The sequence below is a fragment of the Musa acuminata genome, chromosome BXJ2-8 (assembly GCF_036884655.1).
Source record: "Musa acuminata AAA Group cultivar baxijiao chromosome BXJ2-8, Cavendish_Baxijiao_AAA, whole genome shotgun sequence".
Taxonomy (NCBI): domain Eukaryota; kingdom Viridiplantae; phylum Streptophyta; class Magnoliopsida; order Zingiberales; family Musaceae; genus Musa; species Musa acuminata.
Genome location: NC_088345.1, coordinates 6,468,951 through 6,493,357, shown reverse-complemented (window position 1 = coordinate 6,493,357; position 24,407 = coordinate 6,468,951). Strand labels below are relative to the sequence as shown.

At 39.9% G+C, this 24,407-nt stretch overlaps 1 protein-coding gene across 4 annotated transcripts in view; it reads right to left on the bottom strand.

Moving 5' to 3' along the window:
- Positions 1–19,205, bottom strand: part of LOC103993448 (truncated transcription factor CAULIFLOWER A) — a 47,003-nt gene extending 27,798 nt beyond the window's left edge. Inside the window, exon 1 of one of the 4 annotated variants that reach the window (XM_065120400.1) lies at positions 18,692–19,205. In XM_065120400.1, coding sequence (XP_064976472.1) covers positions 18,692–18,879 — 188 coding nt within the window. In that variant the 5' untranslated portion in view covers positions 18,880–19,205. The remainder of the gene's footprint in view (positions 1–18,691) is intronic. The other 3 variants (XM_065120399.1, XM_065120398.1, XM_009413522.3) reach the window with 3 other exon arrangements.
- Positions 19,206–24,407: the final 5,202 nt, after the last annotated feature.

The following is a 24,407-nucleotide window of genomic DNA, read 5'->3' as shown; positions in this document are numbered from 1 at the left end:
AATGTTTCAAAAAGATAAGGGGTTAGCTCGATCCATCAGTTACCAAGAAGATTTAGGGGCAGTTCGGGCTGGTTACAAACTACCCCCACCACGAGATATACATGGGGTACTCATAGGTTAATATAAAAAGATACTCGCAACTTCCAAAAGGAAGAGAAAAAGGGATAAGATCACTAACTTGAACATCGGAGGGATCGACTTGGGAGGACCCCCCGACCTTGGTCTTTGTAGAGGAACAAGGCTGGAAAGATCCTACATAACCCGGGCAGCTTATCGCACTCGGATCAGGACCACGTCATGTTGATACAGACATCAACGATAAATTTCTCTAATATTTTGGTGAAAGGAGGGCTCGATGATGCAAGAGCATCCTAGGGTCGATCCTATTCCCAGACATTTGGATAAAATATTGCCTCCAACTCAAGACATCTTTCCTCGTATGCCTTTCCTCAAATGGGCTACCAGCTCCCCTTACTCATCCACGACCCATTGAACCATCAACTGAGAAAGCCCCCTATTCCTTACCCATAGAACTTGGCAGGCGTCACTGCCACCTTTTAGCTCCGATTAGGGTTTGAGACCCACTCTAATGACTCAAAGATTGACTCCCTAAAAATCTGATTATAACAAATGGACCGACGCTTAGAGGAAATGCATCCTAGCTTCCACTAATTTAGGGAGAGGGACAGGTCGGTTCTACGTCGGCCTGATCCTCGTTCATTTTGAACATACAGGAAGAAACAATTCCCACCAATTTTTGTCTCCTGTCATTGGAAACCATTCGGATGCATATGTCATTATATGACATCTCGGACGTCTTAATGTGTCATGCCTTCCCAACTACATTAAAAGGATCGGCAAGAGAGTGATACGCTCATCTCAAACCTCAATCAGTCAGTTCCTCGCTCAACTAGTGAAAGAGTTTAAGCTCTACTTCCTCAAGAATGTACACCCGAGGCCCATGATCGCGATGCTTCTAGGATTAAGACAAGGCGAGGAGACACTAATGAACTTTGTTAATCGATTTACCTATGAGATCCGAAGTGTAGACAATGTCCACCCCTTGCTCGTGATCCAGTCCTTCATAATGGGGTTAAAACACTTCTACCTCTTCTAGTCGTTAGTAGAAAGACCACTAACGATGATGCTCGAAGTACTTCAAAGAGTCAACCAGTACATCATCACCGATGTTATATTTTAGAACAAGCATGGGGAACCTCGCAAAAGACAAAGATGAACGACCAAACATCATGACGAAGGAGAGGTGAACAGTCTGATCTGTCTCAACCACTGTCTGAGCTAACCCCATTGAACCTAACCAGGACAGAAGTAATCATATATATAAAAGAGAAAGTTTACTTATAGACCCTCAGCCAATGAGAACTCTACTAAAAAAAAGAAGCAAAGCCAAGTATTATTGCTTCCACTATGATTACAACCACGACACTGAAGATTGCCACGACCTGAAGGAACATATTGAGGAACTCATACGATAAGGGCACCTCGATCGGTTCATCCGAAAGTGTTGAGAATCGTCACCCTCTACCTTAGGGGTCGATTGAAAGGCAAATAGACATCATTGTCGATGGCTCAACCTCCAAAGGAGACAACATCTCGGGTCGCAAAGCATATGCTCGAGCCATCATTGACAAATGTCCTTGAACCATAAGTGACCAGCTAATAACCTTTAGAGAGGAGGAGATAGAATGCCTCGATCTAAATCATGATGATGCTCTAGTAGTTATGGTATTCTCTACTTTGATGTCTTTCAAAAGGTAAGACACGAATAATGATCTTACCCTCATGACTTCCTTAATGAAGAGATTCACGGGCGACTCAATCTCCCCCCTCGAGATCATGAACCTACACGTCACTTTTAGAAAGGAACCATGCTAAAAGATAATAAAAACCAAGTTTATTGTAGTCAATACCCCCTCGGTGTATAATGCCATTATAGGATGACTTACACTAAACAGGCTATATGTAATCGTTTCAACCTATCACATGATAATGAAATTCTCGACCAATATCAAGGTCGGCGAATTAAGAAGCAACCCAAGAGAGTTCCGATAGTGCAACCTCATGGCTATCTCTTTACCCAAGAAAATCTAGCCCAAGACGCCACTTAAAGACCCAAGAGATTTGGCTAAACCCCTTTCACACCCCAAACCAACGGAACTCTATCGGATCATCAAGATAAGCTCAATGTTACCAGATGAGAAGAAAGTGCAATACATCAGCTTTCTCTAAGAGAATGCCAAAGTTCGACCAATCAAGCAAAGGCCTCGAAATTTTGCCCTTAAACTACTGGGAGAAGGGTTCATTGCTGACGTACAATACCCGTAGTGGCTCGCCAATGTTGTACTTATTAAGAAGTCTAATGGAAAATGAAAGATGTGCATTGACTACATCGATCTCAACAAAGTATGTCCAAAAGATATCCACTCCATTGAGTGGATCAATTGGTGGACACCACCTTGGGTCATGAGCTCCTCACCTTCATGGATGCATTCTCGGGATACGACCAGATAAGGAAGGCACCATTGATTAGGAGCACACCTCTTTCACTATTGATCGAGAGATATATTACTACCAAGTCATGCCATTTAGTTTGAAGAACACAGGAGCAACGTACCAAAGAATGGTAAACAAAATCTTTAAGCATTTAAGCACCAGATCAGGAGGAATATCAAAGCATATATGGATGACACGATAGTCAAAAGCAAAACAACTGATTCGCACCTAGTTGACTTGGCAAAGACCTTTCCAATCCTCAAGAGATACATGCATCTTAATCCAACCAAACATGCTTTCAAAGTACACTCGAAATTTTGTTTGAGATTTGTCATTCATTAGAGAGGGATAGACATACATACTAAAAAAGTACAATCCATATTAAAAATGCGTCCACCTCAATGTAAAAGATATCCAATGACCGACGGGACGAATGGTAACTTTGAGCCGATTCTTATCTCGAGCTGAAGACAAGTGCCAACCTTTCTTCCGAGCTCCTAAAAAATCAAAAGGTTTCCTATGGACTCGAGAATGCCAGGAGACTTTCAAAAAACTAAAGTACCAATTGTCTTTACTTCCAAGCGCATGTTATACAAGTCATCACCGACCAACCGCTTCGATAGGTTTTCATCCCAATTTGACGTTGCAGGGAGGTCACTACTGACCTGGTTGTCAGCTCCGCCTTAGTTCAAGACAGTACGGGAGGACAAAAGCCCATATATTATGTCAACCACATCTTGAATGGACCCGAAGAACGGTACCCTCCGATTGAATGAATGGCACTTGTATTAGTGTTTACAGCAAGAAAGCTTCGTCTTTACTTCCAAGCGCATGTTATATAAGTCGTCACCGACCAACTGCTTCGATAGGTTTTTATCACGATTCGATGTTGTAGGGAGGTTACTCAAATGGTTCATATAACTCAATAAATTCGACATTCAATACGTGCCAAGAACTGCCATAAAAGCCTAAGCCCCGGCAAACTTCATCTCGGAGCTAACTTGCCCACCTAAGGATAGCCTTGCTCCTATAACTTGGACATTATTCATTGATGGTTCTACCACCTCCCATAGAGGCGACGCTGGGGTCGTTCTAAAGGGCCCCGGACTAACAGACATTTGAACAGGCCCTCAAATTTCGGATCAAGATCTCTAATAACGAGGCCAAATATGAAGCACTTCTCTCAAGATTCCGGCTCACACTAGAACTCCAAGTTCAAGAATTAACGGTGTTCAATGGCTCTTAGCTAGTCGTGAATCAAACAGAGGGAAGCTATGAAGCCCGAACGACACCAGAGACATACTCAAGAGAATCACCCTTCAGTTTAGCCTATGGTACTTACCACCCGAGGTAATCTTCCCAATGCTTTGTGTCAAAAATTTTGACCAATAAACTTTCGAGGCTGGACTTCGAGCCAGGCTCAATCTGATGAATGAGGTTAGAGTCGTTGCACATCTACGAATTTTGAGATATAAGAAGGCGATGACCAAGCTCAACGATCAAGGTGTTCGCCCTCAAGGCATTCGACTAGGGGACTAGGTGCTACGCAAAGCCGAGATCTATGACCCCACTTGATCTTGAGGAAAGTTAGCGTCGAACCGGGAAGGGCCCTATCGGGTCATCGAAGTCATCCGAGATGAAACATATTGCCTCGGTACAATAAAAGGAAGAACATTACTAAGAACATGGCATATCTCCAACCTTAAAAAGTTTCATCCATAAAATCCCTTGGGGGTAGTCGAGAGAAAGTGTTTTTTTCAAAGGAAAAGAATAATACAGTAGACAAATGAGGCCCCTACAAGTGAACTCGACCTACAAATAAGAAAAAGAGACATTATTAAGCACCAGGCAAAGAGTTAGGGTTGTCATCGAAAGTTGCTTGGCTTTCCATTTAAACGTCTCGATCCTCAGGGTAGTCAATAAACAGATCCTCCTCAAGCTCCAATCCAAGGTATCTCGCTTTAAAACGCATTAAAGCAATCAAGTACCCAAATTTATAAGAGGCCAACCCCAACCTTTTCAAACCCTTCTTGAAACCTATGGATAATTTATACTCAGAATTAAGAGCCTTCACCCAAGTCCAGCTCTTGGGATAACCCCAGCAACTCTTCCTTCATAGCATAGGCACTCCCTTGGATGTTCTCCAATTAAGAAGAGAATTGATGTTATTGCCTTCAGTGATTGAAAGAGGCGCTCGGGCGAGGCGAGGCGAGGCCCGAGCGCCTCGCTAATGTCCCAGGCGGCGCGCTTCAAACAGGCGCCGCCTGGGCGCTCGCCCGAGCCCAGGCGCTGGGCGCTTCGGGCGAGCGCCTGGGTAAACCAAGGCGACCGAACCAGGATTTTAGGTCTGGTTCGGTCCCGGTTCGGTTATTAGTTGGTTCAATCAAACCAACTAAACCGATATAACTCTTACCCAACCCTAACCCGCTACCGCTGCCACTCCCGATCTCGCTGCTCGTCGCTCCTGCTCCCGCTGCCGCTGCTCGCCGCTATCGCTGCTCGCGCCTCCTGCGAGCCCTCCAGCTACTCGCGCCTCCCGCGAGCCCTGCCGCTGCTCGCGCCTCCCGCTCCCTTTCCCTTTCCCGCCGCCGCTCGCCGCTGCCGCTGCTCGTCGCTGCTTCCTTTCTCCGTCAGGCTCAGTATACTCTTAATATTAAGTTTATTTGAATTTTGAAATGATTAATTTTTATTAATAGATTAATAATATATTATTTTAATTTTAATATTATTAATTTTTATTTATTTGAAATTATTGTTAGGTTTCAACATAAATGACAAGTGTAGAGAGCAATTCAATAGAGTCTCCAATGGTATCAAAAAAAGATCCTACATGGAAGTATCTTAGATTTTCTTAATTTAATAACATATTTTATTTAAAATTTTAAATAATTATATTTATTAATTATATTATATATTTTTATATTTTAGCGTCTCGCTTCGCTCGGGCGAGCGCTTGGGCAAGCGCCTAGCGCCTTGGGCGTTTTTGGACCTTGGCGCCTTTTGGCGCCTAACGCTTTTTAAATCACTGATTGTCTTCCTCTTTGCCTTTACCTTTACACCTTGGGCGGATGATGTGATGGATGAAAGGGTTTAAAAATTCTTTCCTATAATTCAACGATCAAATTGATCATTTGAAATATGGCAATCCGAGTCCTGGAACGGTAATAGTCAAAATCCATCTATTATTGATATGTATAAATCTTGTATTTGCCCGATACGGGTCATATAATGGGACTGCCCGGTAAAGGATGATCTATGTATCAATCCTTTATCGGACCATTATGTACCATACGTATCAAGCGGTATCGAGCGTACCAATCCCTTGTTGAATTGATATATATCACTCATACTGAGTGGTACTATTTGGTACGACAAACCTTATCTCATAGTATAACTTTGTAACATTTCTTATGCTACAAAATTAATCGAACTTTTTTTTTCAAGAGGTTATGTATATATTAATGTTACCATCTCAACTCTACCACTTACTGTGGTATATATATATGTATTATATACATATGTATATGTATACACATATATATATATATACACATATATATATATATACACACATATATATATACACACACATATATATATATATATATATATATATATATATTCAAGCAAAATAAACTATTGGGATTAGTTTATTTTACTTGGATCTTAAAGTTTCGATGCCTAATTCAAATCTTCAACTCTTTTTTTTTTATGTGATTAAGATTGGGCAACGAAGATGCTTGTCTGGTATAAAGTTCTTCCTTGACAAATCCAAAAAATAAGAATTATAATTTTTATTTTTTGTTCATTTATGGTTTAGATATTATTTACTCTTATTTAATTTTAATTTTATATACCAAGAAATGAGAATAACTGACCTTGAAATATGATTTTGTTTTTCTTGCTTCAACTGATTTTAGTTGACTATTTAAATTACCAGTACATGCTAGTATTGACACAAGGTATACTAGACAAGAAATATTGCTACACCAATGCACTTGGTTAATGCAAAACAATAAACCTTGACAACCATATGAGATTTGAGATTGATTTGCACCTCAAAAGTAAGGACTGTATAGTTATCACTATACATTAGGTGTGTCAAAATCTACTCTTGCTAAATAAAACCAATGGCCAAAATTTTAAAACATAATTTAAATGAATGATAAAAATATGAGATTTGTCATGATGTCAAAATGTCACCTTTAGTAAGTGTTTTAGTTTGAAGGAGATCATAATTTATTAATTTAAAAAGTGAGAATGGTTCAAGAGCATCCAAAAGTTTATACACTTGTATTTTTATCGACTACTAACTCCCTTCTCTTTTTCTTCTCCTAGTTCAATTCAACTTAGTCTCAATTTTAATAGTATATAAAATAAAAATATTTAAAATATTTAAAATATTCTCTCGTTGAAGTACCCTTATGCCCTAGTTGGATTCTTCAGTGTGATAATCTAAGGCTAATGCAACAACTTGGTTTGGCTAGTTCAAATCCTCATGGAATTATATTAGAAAATATTTCCTATTTTGGCCGGTTAAAGGCCTTGGCACCTGATGCACTCCTTGTATTGGCCAAGGGAAGTTTCTCTAAACTCTTAATTGGTTACTATTTATTTCTCCAAAGAAATTAGGGGGAAATATCACCTATGTAATTTAAGATACTCCTTTGACAATCTAAAATCTCGCCAAAGTTCTATTCTTCAAACATCATCATCCCGAAGTCATTATAGGATCAAGGAATTATTGAATCTCAAATTTTGATGATCAAAATCAATTGATAGCATTTATAATATAATCTACATTTTCAGTGATACAGGACTAGCTTCGGTCATGAAGAGACAATTAAAGTAGGAAGAATCAATGTTAGGCCGAAGTGAAACATGTCAAGAGATTTGATGTTAGGCCGGAAGAACGATCAACGTGTCGACAGAAGGTTTCGTGTCATGAGTTCGAGCTTCGGGCCAAGAAGATCAGATATTGCGCTAAGGAGATCGAATGTTGCGGGAAGACAACATGTCAATTGGGCAATACGCTGAAGGAGAGGACGATGCGTCGAAGGATCGGACGAAGTGCCAAATAAACCAATGGCATATCGGACAACATGTCATTAATGCTTTGTAATAATTGTCTAGATCGAAGTATTTTTAATTCTAATTGGGTTGGTTTAGAATGTAATTAGGCCAACTCAATTATAGACCAATTGGACTCAAAATGGGGCTGTTTTGGGCCAAGAGAAAGGCTCATTCAATGATCCAAAAGTTGGGTCAAATGGTGGCACCGCCAGAGGCTCAGTCTCCAAGACACGGTCTCCGAGACTATGTCAAGCGGTAATACCACCAGACTGGACGGTGGTACCGCTTAGTGTCAAGCGATGGTACCACTCAGACACAATCTCCCAAACTGTGTCAAGTGGTGGTATCGCTAGTCCGGGCGATGGTACCGCCTAGTGTCAGTGTTGCATGCGATAGTACCGTCTAGCACAAGCGATGGCACCGTCAGGACCCGGGATGAGACCTTTTTTGGCTCCTTTTTTAAGTCATTTGGGGTCTATGAATACCTCAGCTATTCCTGCATGGAGATAAAAGAATTAAGTAGAAAGGGGAAAGAATTCTAAGTTGTAAATGTGTTGAAAAGATTGAGTTTCCTCCTCCTTGAGCTTAGAGGTTGTTCTAAGGGAAGTGTGTAAGGGTTATGTTGAGGGGTGTAAAGGTTATCTCATGAACTTGTGAAAAGGAGAAAGAGTGTAAAAGGAGGGTAGTTGATCTTCGCTCATTGAAAGAAGATCGGTAGTGGAAGCCGATGGCCTCGAGTGAAGAGGAATCGAGAGTAGATGTACGTCACGACGATCGAACCACTATAAATTTGATTTGCATTTCTATTTATGCTTTTCATTCATATTGCAAACTGATTTCTTACTTTAACTACGCTTACGAATGTGTTTTCAAGTTAACATATTTCCGATATCATTTTTCATCGTACGAAGTTTTAAACCAACGTAATTTTTCGTAAGCACTAATTCACTCTCCCTCTTAGTGTCGTATTGATCCTAACAGGAACCTAAGAAGGATGTCATGTTGTCACTTATTATTTCCACATTGGACAACCCCAAGTACTTTCAATCTACCAAAACAGGGATGATATTTTCAATTGACATGCTAGTGGCGTAAATATCACAACCTATCAAAACAACTATACTCGATGTTTATGATGATGAAGGTATTAAATCATCATCAGAGGCCTTTAGATCATGTTTATCTTGTTATCCCCAAGATTTACAATACCATACCATACCATCGGGTATGGATAGTGTGTTTCAATCCACCAGTAGATCGACATGCGAACCACATCTGGCCCCTTATCGAGCGATACAGGGTTCTACCAGACGATAACGGTTAAAATCGACCATTACCGAATGATAATAGTGCTCCAACGATCAATTTAATCATTGGAAGCCTCTTCAAGGGGTTTTAAACACTTTCCTTCCTCCTATTTCAATCCATTTTACTCACTCTCAAACTCCCTCAAACTCTTTTTTTCTCTCACATTCTCTCTCTTATTTTCATATTTTTATTTTTCTAAACTCAAAAAAACAATAATTTATAGATTGAATAAAATTTAGGAAGCTAATTTGGGAGGATTAAGAGGAAGAACAATACGAAACAGATCGAAATTACGAAGTTTGCACAAGACTCCTTCTTAAAGCTCCAAAAAAATATGTGATACTATTTTTACATAATTTATATTAATTTTACTAAAAATATACTAAATATATTTGATTTTAATTTAAAATTTTTATCTTGATTTTTTTATTTTTTAAATATTTGTAATAGATTTTATACCTATTTTAGGCAAACCTCGATACACCAGTATAGTATAAAATTAATAACCCTGATTGCACCATAATAAAGTTTACTCATATGAGAGTCTACTTTATTGATTAAGGAAAACTGTTGGTACAGATGCTAATAGTATAGCCAAAATCAGCATCGTTTTTGGAGGCGGCACATTTGGCAACATCCAATAGCAAGTTCATTCAGTGATGACTTTTACCTTTTAAGATGTTACCACGTAAGTCATATCTTTCTAAATATCTTTTGACTTTACTTTTTTTAATATATTGTGAAAGTGCATAAGATATGTTACAATTCATTATATTCACCAAAAAATCTACTCCTACTTCTTATGCTTCGCTTATGATTGAAAAACAAAATGTAAGTCTTTATCTTAGTCTTACAACTGATAATGAAAGCCTATATTATATAAAACCTCATATCAATCTCCATGATTGACCACTGAAAGCTTTGATATCCAATGTAACTTAGAACTCCAGCACAGAAGATCTCCTTGAAACCAAAGGAGGTCAAAGGATTCAACTGAGACAGGAATGTCAAAATATTTTAATTAAGTTTGATTTATGTGTGAAGTTTGATTCAACTGAGATTAATAATATGAAGAAATACCATTAAATAATGTAAAAAAAAAAGAAAATGCAATAAACATCAAACTTGCTCCAACTCTAGTAGGCAGTCCTATGTAAAAAGATTCCAGCCTCACGTCTCACATGATAACTCACTATGAATTTTTTTTTAAACTTAAAGATGTACATGATCCATCTCACATGATATCTCACTATGATTTTTTTAAAAAAAATTAAAGATATATTTATTACATTAAATGTACATGATCATTCAAATGTCAAAGCTTTTTATGTTGAAATTTTGATATCTCATTAACCAATGATAATTAAAAACAAATTTATTTTGATTAACCAATGATGCTTATTTAAGATGTACAAAATTACATTAACCAATGATAACAAAAATAAATTTCTCTTTTTATGTTGAACCAATCTTTTAATAAAACTCCAAATATACGAAAAAATAAACAAACTAATGACTAACCAATTAATTATTGCATCTATCATTTTTGGAGACATTAGTGTCATTTCAACTATGACAAAAAGATTTTCCTATTTACAAAGATCTTTCACTAGCGCTTATTTTCACCCGTATAAAGCATCATTAATCAAAACTTCCCAATAATATTTTAAATTTAACTTTTTTTTCTTTCTTTGGTAATATGGTAAGTGATACAAATTAGTGATTTAAATAGACATTCAAATGCTTGTCAGGCGCTTGGGCAAGGCGAGACAAGGCTCGAGTGCCTCATGGGTGGACCAGGCGACGCTCTTCAATGAGGCGTCGCTTGGGCACTAACATAAACCCAGGCGCTAGGCACCTCGGGCGAGCAACCAGTGGTTAGTTGGTTCGATTAAACCTACTAAACAGTTTCTTACTCACAAAAACTACCCTTGCACGCTCGCGTGACCTCGAGCCAACCCTGGTGCTGCTTTTACCTCTGCCGTCGACGTTTTCTGCCGCTACCTTCGCCGTCGACGCTTTCTCCTACTGTCGTTGCCGCAGATGCAGTGGACCAAGCCTTCCTCTGTCGTAGGTGGACTAGTTTGATGGCCTAGCAAAAACCCATAGCTTCCTTCTGTCATTGCTCTGTGTGCAGTTCCTTTCACCATTGAGGGAGAGGATCATAGATTCCTTCGTCACTGACGGACGCCCTCTGAAATTTCTGCCACTACCTTTGCTGTAGTTCGTAGATTCCTCCACGGTCGCGATTGTCTTAAGTTGAATCCTTTGCTGTTGCTATTGTCGTCTATAACTTCCTTCGACATCGTTGCTTTCTCTTTCCTCACTTTCCACTATCGGTGATACATTAATCTCCCTCTTGTCACGGCCTTAGCTGGAATTGCCTAAGGTGTGAGGCACCCTTGCGGCAAAGATGCAAACTTAGCTTGTGTTGCCTAAGTAGTGCTTCGCCCTTGCAATTTGCATCTGCAAAGATCAACCCACTTGCAACCTCTTGCAGGTCCCGAAGGACCTGTAAAAAGAGAAAGTTGATTAGTTCGAAGAACGAGCGAGGGACAAGTCCCGACATCTCGCGAAAAGGGGAAGCTTTACAAGCAATTCAGCGAGCACCTCGCGTGCACAAGAGAAAAGAGAGAGAGGGGGAAAACAAGGACTTTAGAAGGTCGAACGAATAGCTGCAAGTCCACAAACAGCTGCTCACTAGGTGCTGGGCGCGACAACAAGTTCCCGTCAAGGTAATGTGCGAACTTGCAAAAGAGTGTTCAACGCCCGATAGTATACCGAAGCCCCATCCAGCCTTGTGCCACCCAGGTGGTTCCAGGGTGCTGAGATGGCTGACGTTTCGCGTGCAGCAGCGGGCTGCAGAAATTAGCCTGTGGCACGTGAAAACGGAGTTGTTTTGGGGCTGTTTTGCTCGGTTCGACGAGCGATCGCACTGTAGCACTGCAACTTGTTCGAACTTACATTTTTACAAGCAAAAGGACCTAAAACCAAACCAAAACATACTGCCAAGCAATTGTACATGTAGATTAGAGCGACGAAAGGTTCGTTGAACGGAGTTGTTGCAGGTGCGTGACGACCATTCGTGACATTCTTCCCCACTCAACCTGTCGACGCCCTCGTCGACGCTTATTGGTAGTTGTTGATAGTTGTTTCTTCATGTCGCAGGGCATCTTCGGGCTCCCAACTGGCTTCAATTCGGGGAAGCTTTCGCCACTTCACCAAGTACTCGATCTGCTCAGCTCCATTGGGTAGTTTTATCTTGTGATCCGCTAAAATAGTTTCAACTCGCTTCTCGTAGGAGACTCTAGTGGGGGGTAGCCGAGTTGGAACACTTCGGGAAGCATCTTGCGGATCCGAGTGGTAAGCTTTTAGATTGCTGGTGTGAAGAACATTATGAATTTTGAACCACGCCGGCAGTTGCAACTTATAGGAGACGTTGCCCACCCTACTAATAATTAGGAAGGGCCCTTCATACTTGCGCACCAATCCTTTGTGTACTTTGTTCCTAACGAATTGGAGTGATGCTGGTTGGAGCTTTACTAGCACCAAATCGTCGACCTTGAACTTTTACGGTCGCCTTCCCAAGTCTGCCCACTTCTTTATCCTTTTTGCCGCCTTCTTCAAGTAAGCCAGCACAATATCTGCATTTCGATGCCACTCCTTTGCGAAGTGGTAGGCTGACGGACTACTCCCAGTATACCCGATTGCCATGGTGTGAGGAGTTGACGATTGTTATCCTGTAATGATCTCGAAGGGGCTCTTGTTTGACGCAGAGCTCCGCTGCAAGTTGTAGGAGAATTGGGCAATATCCAATAACTTCACCCAATCTCGTTGGTTAGCACTCACGTAGTGCCGAAGATATTGCTCTAGGAGTGAGTTTATCCTCTCGGTTTGGCTATTCGTCTAGGGGTGGAGGCTTGTGGAGAAGTATAACTTGGACCCTAACAATTTGAATAGCTCGGTCCAGAATCGTCCTAGGAACCGAGCGTCTCGATCACTGATGATATTGTGCGGAACTCTCCAATACTTCATCACATCCTTCATCATCAGCTTGGCCGCTTCCTCTGCTGAACAGTGTAGGGGAGCAGCAATGAAAGTTGCATACTTTGAAAATCGATCGACTACCACGAGTATCAATCCGAGTCTCCCTACTAGTGGTAACCTTGATATGAGGTTTAATGAAATGCTCTCCCATGACCATTCTGGTACGGGCAATGGCTCCAACAATCCCACCGGCTTCCGTTGCTCCGCCTTGTCTTGTTGGCAAGTAAGGCACGTTCGAACATATTCCTCCACATCAGCCCCCATCTTCGACCAGTAGAAGGCCCTCTCCATGAGAGCCAACATTCTGTGAATATCTAGGTATCCAGCCCAAAGGGAATCACGACACTCTCTTAAGAGTTCACGCCTCAAATTGTCCACTCGAGAAACATAAACCATATTTCCTTTTGTGCAAACGAGTCCCTCCTGGATCCAAAATCGTCGTGGCTTGCCTTCTTGGATGAGCTGCATCAGGATAACTGCTTAGGGATCACTATACAATCCATCTCTAATCCTGGAAAGGAAGTTGGAGTGCAACTGACTTGCTTGGCCTCTGTGCTCCAATTGTACGGCATTCACATGCTCCACTTTTCGACTCAATGCATCGGCCACGACATTTGCCTTTCCAGGCTTGTACTCCATTGTCATATCAAATTTAGCCAGGAAGTCCTACCATCGTGCTTGATTTGGGGAAAGTTTCTTCTCAGTTTGAAAATAGCTCAAAGCGATGTTGTCTGTCCTTAGCACAAATTGCGAACCGAGGAGGTAGTGTCGCCAAACTCGTAGACAGTAGATCACCGTTGTCATCTCCTTCTCATGTACTGGATACCGTCGCTCAGTCTCGTTGAGCTTGCAGCTCTCGTAAGCCACCGGATGGCCCTCCTATATGAGTACTCCCCCAATAACGAAGTCTAAAGCATTTGTATGGACTTCAAAGGGCTTCCCATAGTTCGGCAATTTGAGCACTGGTTCTTCCAAAACGGTAGCATTCAGATTTTGGAATGTAATTTCAAATTTATCAGACCACCTCCAAGACTGCTCCTTCAACAACTCCATCAATGGAGTTGCATGCTTCGAATATCCCACTATGAAGCGTCGATAGTATTTGACGAAACCAAGAAAGGATCTCAACTCTAGCACCTTCTTTAGAGTTCGCCATTCCGCAACCGTTTGCACCTTCGACTTATCCATCCAAATGGAGCCATTACCGATTTGATGCCCCAAGAATATGATCTTTGTTTGAGCAAAGTAGCATTTCTCCCTTTTCACAAACAAAGTGTTCTCCCTAAAAACCTTGAAAATTATCTGAAGGTACTTGACATGCTCCTCAAGCGTTTGACTATAGACGACGATATCGTTCAAGTAGACGACCACAAACTTATCCAAATACTCTTTGAATAGCTGGTTCATGAGAGTGCAGAACGTGGACGGAGCATTGATTAAGCCAAAAGGCATCACTAAGAACTCAAACGCTCCATACTTGGTCACACAGGTAGTCTTCGCTTCGTTACCTTCAACAATACGCACCTGCCAATACCCCGACCGAAGATCGAATTTTGAGAAATACTTAGCTTTGCCCAACTGGTCGAACAAGTCCGCGATGAGCGGGATGGGATACTTGTTCTTCACCGTCACTTTGTTGAGGGCTCGGTAATCGATGTATAGTCGGAGGCTCCCATCTTGTTTCTTTTGGAAGAGAACGAGAGTTCCGAATGGTACTTTAGAGTTGCGGATGAGACCACCGGTTAGTAGTTCTCACCTAGCTGCTTTATGAGTTCTGCCAACTATGACGGGGGCATGCGGTAGGGTAGTCTTGCTGGAGGCTTTACTCCTGGCTCCAGCTCGATGTTGTGGTCCACGCTTCTGCGTGGCGGAAGAGTCTTTGGCAACTCGGGTGGCATAACGTCAGTGAACTCTTTTAGGACGTTTACCACCACAGCAGGTTCATGAATGGCCTTCTCGTCGAGTGGCTCTAACTTCATAGTAGCCACGAATGTTAGTTCGCCTTTTCGTACCCTTCTTCAGTTGTAATGCCGATATCTGTTGGGGGCATTTGGTTCCTCTCCGAGAAACGGGAACCACACAGGGGTCGTCACCCCCCATCATGCATAGGGTGTTTAGGAACGGTATTGGCACCAACTTCGCCGCGTTCATAAACTCCATTCCAAGGATCACTTGGAAGTCGTCCAATGTCACTACCATCATGTTCGTGCTCCCACTCCATGTTTCAATCTTGATGGGGACTCCCTTTGCCAACTCGGAAATTCGCTTGGCCTTCGAGTTCATCGCATTCATTCGACTTGGGCTTTCCTCCAAGATCAACCCAAGTCGCTTTGCTTCTCGATCGGCAATAAAGTTGTGAGTAGCGCCCGTGTCCACCATTGCACGGTCGTTTGGTCATTTAGCTTGATGTCTACGTACATCAGCTCACCACTTGCTGCTTTTTGTAGCTTTGTCTTCATGTTCTCCCTCACTTGACCCCGCATGACGTTCAACAAACGCATTGCTCCCTTTCGGGGTCCTTGCGACTCCTCGCCGTCCCTGCTGGATTCAGAATTACTCGAACTAAGAGCAACAACCTTGCCCTTGTCCGATTTGGGGGGATGGATGGAAGTTATTAAAATATTGAGTGTCTGTTTTTGTGGGCACTCCCTCACCATGTGCGACCCTCCGCACAAGAAGCATTCGCCAGGTTTTAGAGCCTTGCCGTTCAGGCTTGGCCCTTTATAGGAACTCATCTTCTTTTGTGCGCCCCCGAGCTCCTTCCCTAGAGAATATTTTGGAGGGCAATTGCTTGAAGATTGCTTCTTTCTTCCTGGGTCTTCAGAGGAAATGAAGTCGGTGAGCCTTTCTGCGGCATCAATTGCCCCGATCAAATCGACGACATTCCTTCAATGTAGTTCTTGTTGCGCCCATGGCTTCAAACCATCGAAGAAGCTGAACAGCTTATCCTTCTCGGACATGTCCTAGATGTCCAGCATTAACGTAGAAAATTACTTCATGTAGTCTCGGATGGAAGCATTTTAGAGGAGTTGTCTCAATTTCCTTCTTGCAACGAACTCGGTGTTCTCCGGTAGGAACTGAGTTCTCAACTCTCACTTCAAGTCCTCCCATGTGTCAACTCGACACCGACCTTGTTGGGCCTCCTCCCAACGGGTTCGCCACCAAAGTTTTGCATCTCCGTTCAGATACATGGTCACTATAGAAACTTTGGTTTCTTCAGAATCAGGCCTCGTAGCTTGGAAGTATTGTTCCATATCGAACAAAAAATTCTCGAGCTCGTTTGCATCTCTGGCCCCTCCATAACCATGAGGCTTGGGTACCCTCAAATTTTGTGGCGGTGCAACGCGGTTGTTGCTTCCTCCTGCATTTAGTGCCCTTGTGAACATGGACACCCTCGAAGTGAGTTCTGCCACAACTTCCTACAGGTGTTGCATGGAGTCTTTGGCCACAACTCCGCTTCTTGCAAGCTCGCTTCGAAAACATCCAAGCGGGTTTTCGCCGTTGTGAGTCTCTCCTTATGACTCTTTTTCCCGATTGGCACTCCAGATTACGCCTCCTCCGCTCGCGAAAAGTAGCCAACTTCTCGCTCATCATGTTCGCTGTCGTGCTCCTCCTGAGCGGCTCCAACAATATGCGAACGAATATGCACTTGCAGCCCACCTGCGACTGCTTGGGGCAAGGGTCCAGCTTGCCCCGTCTTGCTTGATTTGCCACGATGCTTTGCCATGGCGAAGTTGCGAAGTTCCTTCGCTGCTCGCTCGAAGTGCTTGCCCGCTCTGATACTAGCTGGAATTGCCTAAGGCGTGAGATACTCTTGCGGCAAAGACACAAGCTTAGCCTGTGTTGCCTAAGTCGCGAGGCACCCTTGTGACAAAGACGCGAACTTAACTTGTGTTACCTAAGTCGCACTTTGCCCTTGCGATTTGCGTCCGCAAAGATCAGCACACTTGCAACCTCTCACAGGTCCCGAAGGACCTGTAAAAAGAGAAAGTTGATTAATTCAAAAAACGAGCGACGAACAAGTCTCGACGTCTCACGAAAAGGAGAAGCTTTACAAGCAATTCAGCAAGCACCTTACGTGCACAAGAGAAAAGAGGGAGAAGGGAAAAACAAGGACTTTAGAATGTTGAATAAACAGTTACAAGTCCACAAACAGCTGCTCATCGGGTGCCAGGCACGACAACAAGTTCCCGTCAAGGTAACGTGCAAACTTGCGAAAGAGTGTTCAACGCCCGACACTATACCGAAGCCCCATCCAGCCCTGTGCCACCAGGGTGGTTCTAGGGTGCTAAGATGGCTGACGTTTCGCGTGCAACAGCGAGCTGTAGAAATCAGCTTGTGGCACACGAAAACGAAGCTGTTTTGGAGTTATTTTGCTCGATTTGGTGAGCGATCGCACTATAGCGCTGCAACTTGTTCGAACTTACATTTTTACAAGCAAAAGAACCTAAAACCAAGCCAAAACATACTGTCAAACAATTGTACATGTATATTAGAACGACGAATGATTCATTGAACGGAGTTGTTGCGGGTGCACGATGACCGTTCGTGACACTCTGCAATTGTTAACCCTTTTTTTCTCTTTCCCTAATTACTATTAATAATAAATAATATATTGTTAACGATAGATTATTGACTAATGTATAAAATAATCTTTATTTATTAGATTGATAATATATTTTTTAGATTACGACAATACTATTCTTTGTTTATTTAAAATTATTATTAAATTTTTAATTTAATATCAAAATTTTATTAATTAATTATATTATATATTTTTATATTTTTATATTTCAGAACTTCGAGCACGACTTGACACTTTAACATTTTTTTAATTACTGATGTAAATTCAAATAAGATACCACGTTAACTCACCCACCGACATTAATATATATAGCGATGTCTTGTCTCTAGAATCCAAGTTAAAGTTGGCATTGTAATGTATTGATGGGTGGTGACGCAATGGTGAAATGACTATGAGAAGAACAATCAAGTATTTTTACCACTGACTGATCACAAGACTGATACATCAGCAAACAAAGACCTTGTCATCCTAGCCTTCGAGTTGGTGATAACTGACCTTTAGCCCCACAGAAGGATTAAGCTTCTAAAAATTTAACATGTAACATGAAAAAGGCACTGATGGAGGTCGTGACAGCGCATACAAAATTATACTATGCAGATAAATCAAGCAGCAGAATTTAAGACGATAAGAAACATATTCTAAGAATGTGAAATTACTGATGGGAGTCATGGCAGCGCTATATAAGATCATATGTTGATAAATCAAGCGATTCCTCCCAGAAAATAACAAGCATAGAAGTCTGCGTTCAACGTGGAATGTTACTACGGGAATAGAACATATTATGCTGTTTTACGTGACACAACAAAGAGGACGGCAGTGCACATGCCACCGAAATGATAGGGCAAGTCAGAATCGACGACAATACAGTCAACTGACAAAGAGAAGAAAGCGGCAGTGTTGGAACGCCCCCAAAACACACTCAGACCCCTCTCCCGTTCCCGCATCGGCAGGCGCGTGCGACCTCCCTGCCGTCTGGTCAAGAACGAGAGAGGAGGTAAGCGAAGCCCTGGCTACCAAGAGACGGGCGGACCAAATGCCTAGGGTTTCGAGATGGATCTAGAAAGATATGATCCAAAGCGGCGGTCGTTGTGAAGGAATTGTAGTATTAGCAATCATAGTACAATAAGCAAGGGGTGAGGGGGCGGGGAGGCGGAGGTGGCGCACCTGAGGACGCTGGAGAACTCGTACAGCTTCCCCGCGGGGGAGAAGACCACGAGGGCAACCTCGGCGTCGCAGAGGACGGCAAGCTCGTAGGCCTTCTTGAAGAGGCCGCCCCGGCGCTTAGAGAAGCGCACCTGGCGGCTGATGCGGTTCTCGATCCGTCGCAGCTCCACCCTCCCTCGCGGCGCCATCTCCTCCTCCCTCCCTTTCGAACCCTATCTTTGAGAACGAAGAGGCAGCTTTGAGGCAGGATAAGAAGGTGTGGGGGGAAGGAACGGGAAGTAGAGGGGAGACGCGTCGCGGTCGACCTTAAACGATTCGTTACAATCGGGAATCACCTGCGCCGGTGGACCCGGCCGCAGATACCACACATGAAGCGGCGTGGGAAGCGAGATCTGTCGCCTTCGGTGGGTACCTCCGCAGGCACACGATACCTGAAGGCCGATCACGAACAGGTGGCTGGTCATCCAGCGGGTGGGCGATTCGTCGGTCGGGCGCACTCCCGCACACTCTGTTTCCCGTGTGCTGAGCTACGCATCAAGACGTTATCGGGCGACGCGTGGTCGGAGCGGATAGAGACTGAAGTGGCCGGGCCCACAGCCGTAGCAATCTGTTCGAAACATGACGGTGGTGGTTAAGACTTTGGGTGGCCGTAAAGAGAATGGAAATAAAAGTTTCGGTGGCGTGAAAAAAAAAAATTATGTCCCTTCAAATATTTCAATTTCTTTTTTAAAAATATTAATATAAATATATAAACGATTTCTCAAAAAAAAAAAGAGGATTGTTTTTTTTTTTTTTAGACTTCTCTTCTTTGCTTGATTTCGAATATATTCTTAATGTGACGATCATCTATCTATTTTTTAACCCTATTTTTTCTTACTTTCTTACAGTATATTTCTATTACATTATATTATTTTTTTATACTATTAAAAAAATATTATAATTAAGGTTTTTAGATTAAATTCCTATGCGAATCATAAGTTTTTTCTAATATTTTTTATAAAGATACATAAATATTTTTTTAATATTTTTTATTTTATTTTCATTTGTTATAATGTTTGAAAATGTACCAAAAACATTGTAATCATGTTGAAAAACACCATGACTCATACAAAAGTCACATTATTTGAATTTTATTTTTAAAAACAAAAAATCATTTTTAAAATAGAAATTATTTTAAGATGTTCTCTATTTGAAAATAAACCTACAAATAATTTGACTTCCTAGTTACAGTATTTTTGACATATTTTTAAAAACATTATAACAGCAAAAAAAATGAGGAATTAACCTAAAAAAAACTCATAAAAAAAACTGAAACTTAGTAGAAAAAAACTTATTAATGAAGCTATTTTGAAATGAAATGTAAAAATGGGTACAGACTGTCAAATCAAAAATATATTCGAAATTAAAGAAAGAAAGCGACGGAAAATCTGTAAAGGGATTCGAAAAATCGACCTTCTTTTATATTAATTGATTAATTGACGTATTGTATAATCCATCCAAGTAGAAAAGGTTGTGCGGCCGTGGTTTAAGTTCCGTACTTCAACGGCGGATTTGCGAGTAACGACGAGCCGGACAGAGAGAGAGAGAGAGAGAGAGAGAGAGAGAGAGAGAGACGAATCGACGTGGTCAAACAGCGGATACGGAGACGACAAGGCTTTGCCGAGGTGATGCATTACGTCACAGAACAAAAGCCGAAGAGGATGCATTTGAGTCAAAAAATAATAATTAATGATAGAAATTTTCAAGATATAAAAATTCAATTAGAGGATTTAATATAAAAGATTTGGTTCCGATGCTTCCACAGAGCATGTTGGTCTTTGGCTCGCAGTGCAATTTTATCAGCGTATATATTTTTTGTGAGCTTTTAAAACTTGAATAGAAACTTTCATAACCTTAATATTCTTTAAAAAACTATTAAGATTGTAGACATATATATTTCTTTTAATCTTTTTTATTCAAACCGACTAAAGTTGATGATTCCCTATGAATGATAAGGAGAGAAATAAGTGCCCAATTCGATATGCTAAATCAAAATTTATAAAGACAAATATATGTTCTTTTTATATTTTACAATATATATATAGTTGGTGAAAGAAAATATAGTCGACACCCACTTGGATGATATCTTTCAAAACAAAAAAAATTTGATTGACATAGTATATTTGCCAGTGGAGTTTTTTTTTAGAGTCACGAGTGAAAGTGAATATTTCCTGTATCCATTATTTCTCTTTATTAAATTTCTTATTTTTAGTAAAACTAAGTGAATATTTTTCGTATTCATTATTTCTCTTTATTAAAAACGAGGATACATGATGCCCTTTTCTCATGTTTAACCAATATATACTTCAATGTGTTGTGTCCTCTTTAATCTAATTATTTTATTTATGTCCTAAAACATGGGTGATATGGAAATAGGTGGCCTAAACGTTAATGGCTTAAAGAAAAGGATATATTGAGTGAACAAAACTCTTATCAATATGAGATATTAGGAGAGTTATGTGAAAAATTTAGCTAGAGAAACACTTATATTAAATGAAGATACAAATACCCTAAAATTAGCATGGTAAGAATAGATATCTAAAAATATTGATTGTATGAAATTTAGCCGTTTTATAAGTCATAAAAGATTGATAATTTTTAAACAAAATCAATTTTTTTGTTGTGCTAAATTGATTTTTTTTGGATGATTTTTCCAAAAAAGAACTCTACTTTTTCAATATTTTTCTCAAATGATGCCCTGTGTTATCGTTTTTCTTAAATAATATTTTTTTATTTTTTAATCTCATAAATACTCTTCCTTCTCCTATCCTTCCTTACACATTATTTCCACCTCATAACGATATTACCCACCCTTTACCACTAGCCACCTCCACCTCGTCGCCAACCCTTCCTCATCGATCTCCGTCCATCACCTTCCCCCCTCGTCTAAATAGAGGTACTTGCATCGATGAAAACCAAATACCATTCAATAAAATATAAAATGATATGCTCTCCGATAGGCTCATACTAGATCATTAAATTTGAAATATTAATTCATTACCAAAGATGATATTCTAAATCACAAGCTGAAAAATACTAAGTATTTTTCTATCAATTTAATATAATTTATCTAATGATAATTATAATTTATCGTGATTTTACTTAAATTTTCTAGATGAATATATTGGGAGGATATTACTATTTGTAGAATTAAATATGCAGTATCAAATTTGTAATGACATGTACACTATTCTTAAATCTAAAAGGACTTATTAAGGACGTTTCAAAAACCATTTTATCACATAATGGTTAATCAATGCATTCTTGAAGCAAAATAGTATAGTTTAATTACTAGATTCAAGTTAAGATAAGATGAAATCCTTATATATGAATTAATAGCTAGAAACAATATAAAGAAGTTTTGAGACACAAAGATAAATAATCATAAATAGGAGGAGAAATTAAGGAAGAAGATGAAGGTTAAATAAAATAATTTTATCTTTTAAACATGAACTTCATTTTCTTCATACGTTCTAAATTTGATTAATTTTATTTATTTTTATAAGATGATGATGATACAATCAAATCAAATGTTGGACTAATAATTTTACAATACATGTATAAAAGATGCATTTATTTATATTATAGAGAAAAATGACGTAGCTCAGCGCCATGCATCCGACATATGAGCTCCATCTTAGTTACTCAGTTTTATGTAATCAAGTTGCTAAAGCCACTTAGATGACCTGATGAGATCATATGGTTAATATATCGACTTAACATGATTGAGAGCCATTTGGCCAATATCTCGATTCTATATGGTCAATATGATGGAGTCATCTAACCAACACCTCGATTCTACATGGCTGACACAATGGAGTGACTTAGCCCCTTGGAGCAGAGTCAGTTGGCCATGCTCAATCGATAGGTTTGGCATAGAATGTTGGCAATTACGATCAAATCGCATGCCCCCATTATGAATAAATCAGACAATAAGTAAATATAATAAATTTAAACTTCTATTATAAAAAAGGAGGCTCACTGTATATCTCCACACACTAAACATTTTCAATTATTCAACTGACTTTATCTTCAAAATAAAAAAAAAAAGTTAAAGAAAAGAATCATATCGAATTCGAAGTAACTTTTAGCTCAAACAACCAAAGTCTATCCAAATAATTTATTAGACAGATATTGGCCATTGATAACGTTTCTCTCGAGTGATTTATTTAAAATGCTAAAACAACTTCTCTCGTGAAAACCTTCTTATTGGATCATTGTTATTAGTATTATTCAAGATGCAATAGTGTCTACTTTCAACGTGAACTGAACTAGAAATCGCCGATACAAGTTGGATCATTATTCAAAGTTTCTCTTTGTTCGAGTCACGTAAATTGCTTCCCTTGATTACTATATTATTATTATTATTATTGTTCAATATACAGTAATTGTCTGCTTTCATTACCAACTATATTAGCAAGCATCCACCGGTGACAAACAATAAAGCATCCTTGTATGATTTCAAGGAGAGAATTGCGGATCAGGTCTGGACTAAGAGGAACACAATGTTTACTCTCTCCAAAAGGATCTTATTCTCCCAAAAGGATTACGGATTGTAGGATTGTGGATTGGGTTTGGATCAGAAGACATTGATTCCTTGCTCTCTTCAAAAGATTATGGATTAGGTTTATCCCAAAAGTCATATTCCTGGCTCTCTTTAAGCTTATTATACTTGCAATGTTCAAATCAATTAAAAATATCGATGAAAATATAGTGAAATGTCAGTATGTTAACAGACTGTTGATTGATTGGGTTAGCTTTAGAAGAAACACCATTCGTTGGGTATAGTACTAAGTGAAACTTATCCTATACAAGTGAATTAGATGTTAAAACAATCTTGTACGATTTATCTCACTCTATTTTTGTGAATTTAGTTAGATGATATAAACGATTTCATTAGAGGAGAAATTTAGCTACGAAAGCATATATGTTAATGACGTTCACATACCCTAAAAGGAACATAACAAGAATATATGTCTATGGATGTGGTATGAAATTTAATCACTTCATAAATCATGAGAGAATGATTAGGTAACAAAAATTAACCAACTTATCTGTTATGTTAAATTGATTGATATTCTTTAATAATATGAAACAATCTATAAAACCAAGTCAATGACACACTATATAAAACAACTTATTTTATTATATTTCCATAGAAGCTTACATCAGTGCTTCTGAATCCTCAAGCAATAACATTTGTCGCCAATCCTCTTACAATGCATGTAGAGGATTGTGGATTCCTTCATCTCTCCAAACTCATGCAAAATATCCCAAGGATTGTGGATCGAGTTTGGACTCAAAGAAATATTTTCTTGTATCTCACGAAGTCCCCAAACGATTCCTTAAGATAGTGTTCGAAACACCACGAGCACTGAGTTTCCTGTTATGAGCCACGTTATGGAATTAGAATGGAGAGACAAAGTTGATACTTATAGGCTTTTATGAAAGTAAAAAATGAAAGTCACCAATTTCATATGCAATAAATCTTGAAATATTTGATTCTGGAGAATCTGTATATACAACCACATCTTGGAGATATATTCCATAGATGATATTGATCCATTTTTTTTTTTAATTTTAAATATACATGAATGCATTTTAGATGGATAGAGATATGTGCATTTATGAACATTCAAATACCATTAACTAAATATAGGAAGACAAGCTCGCTCTT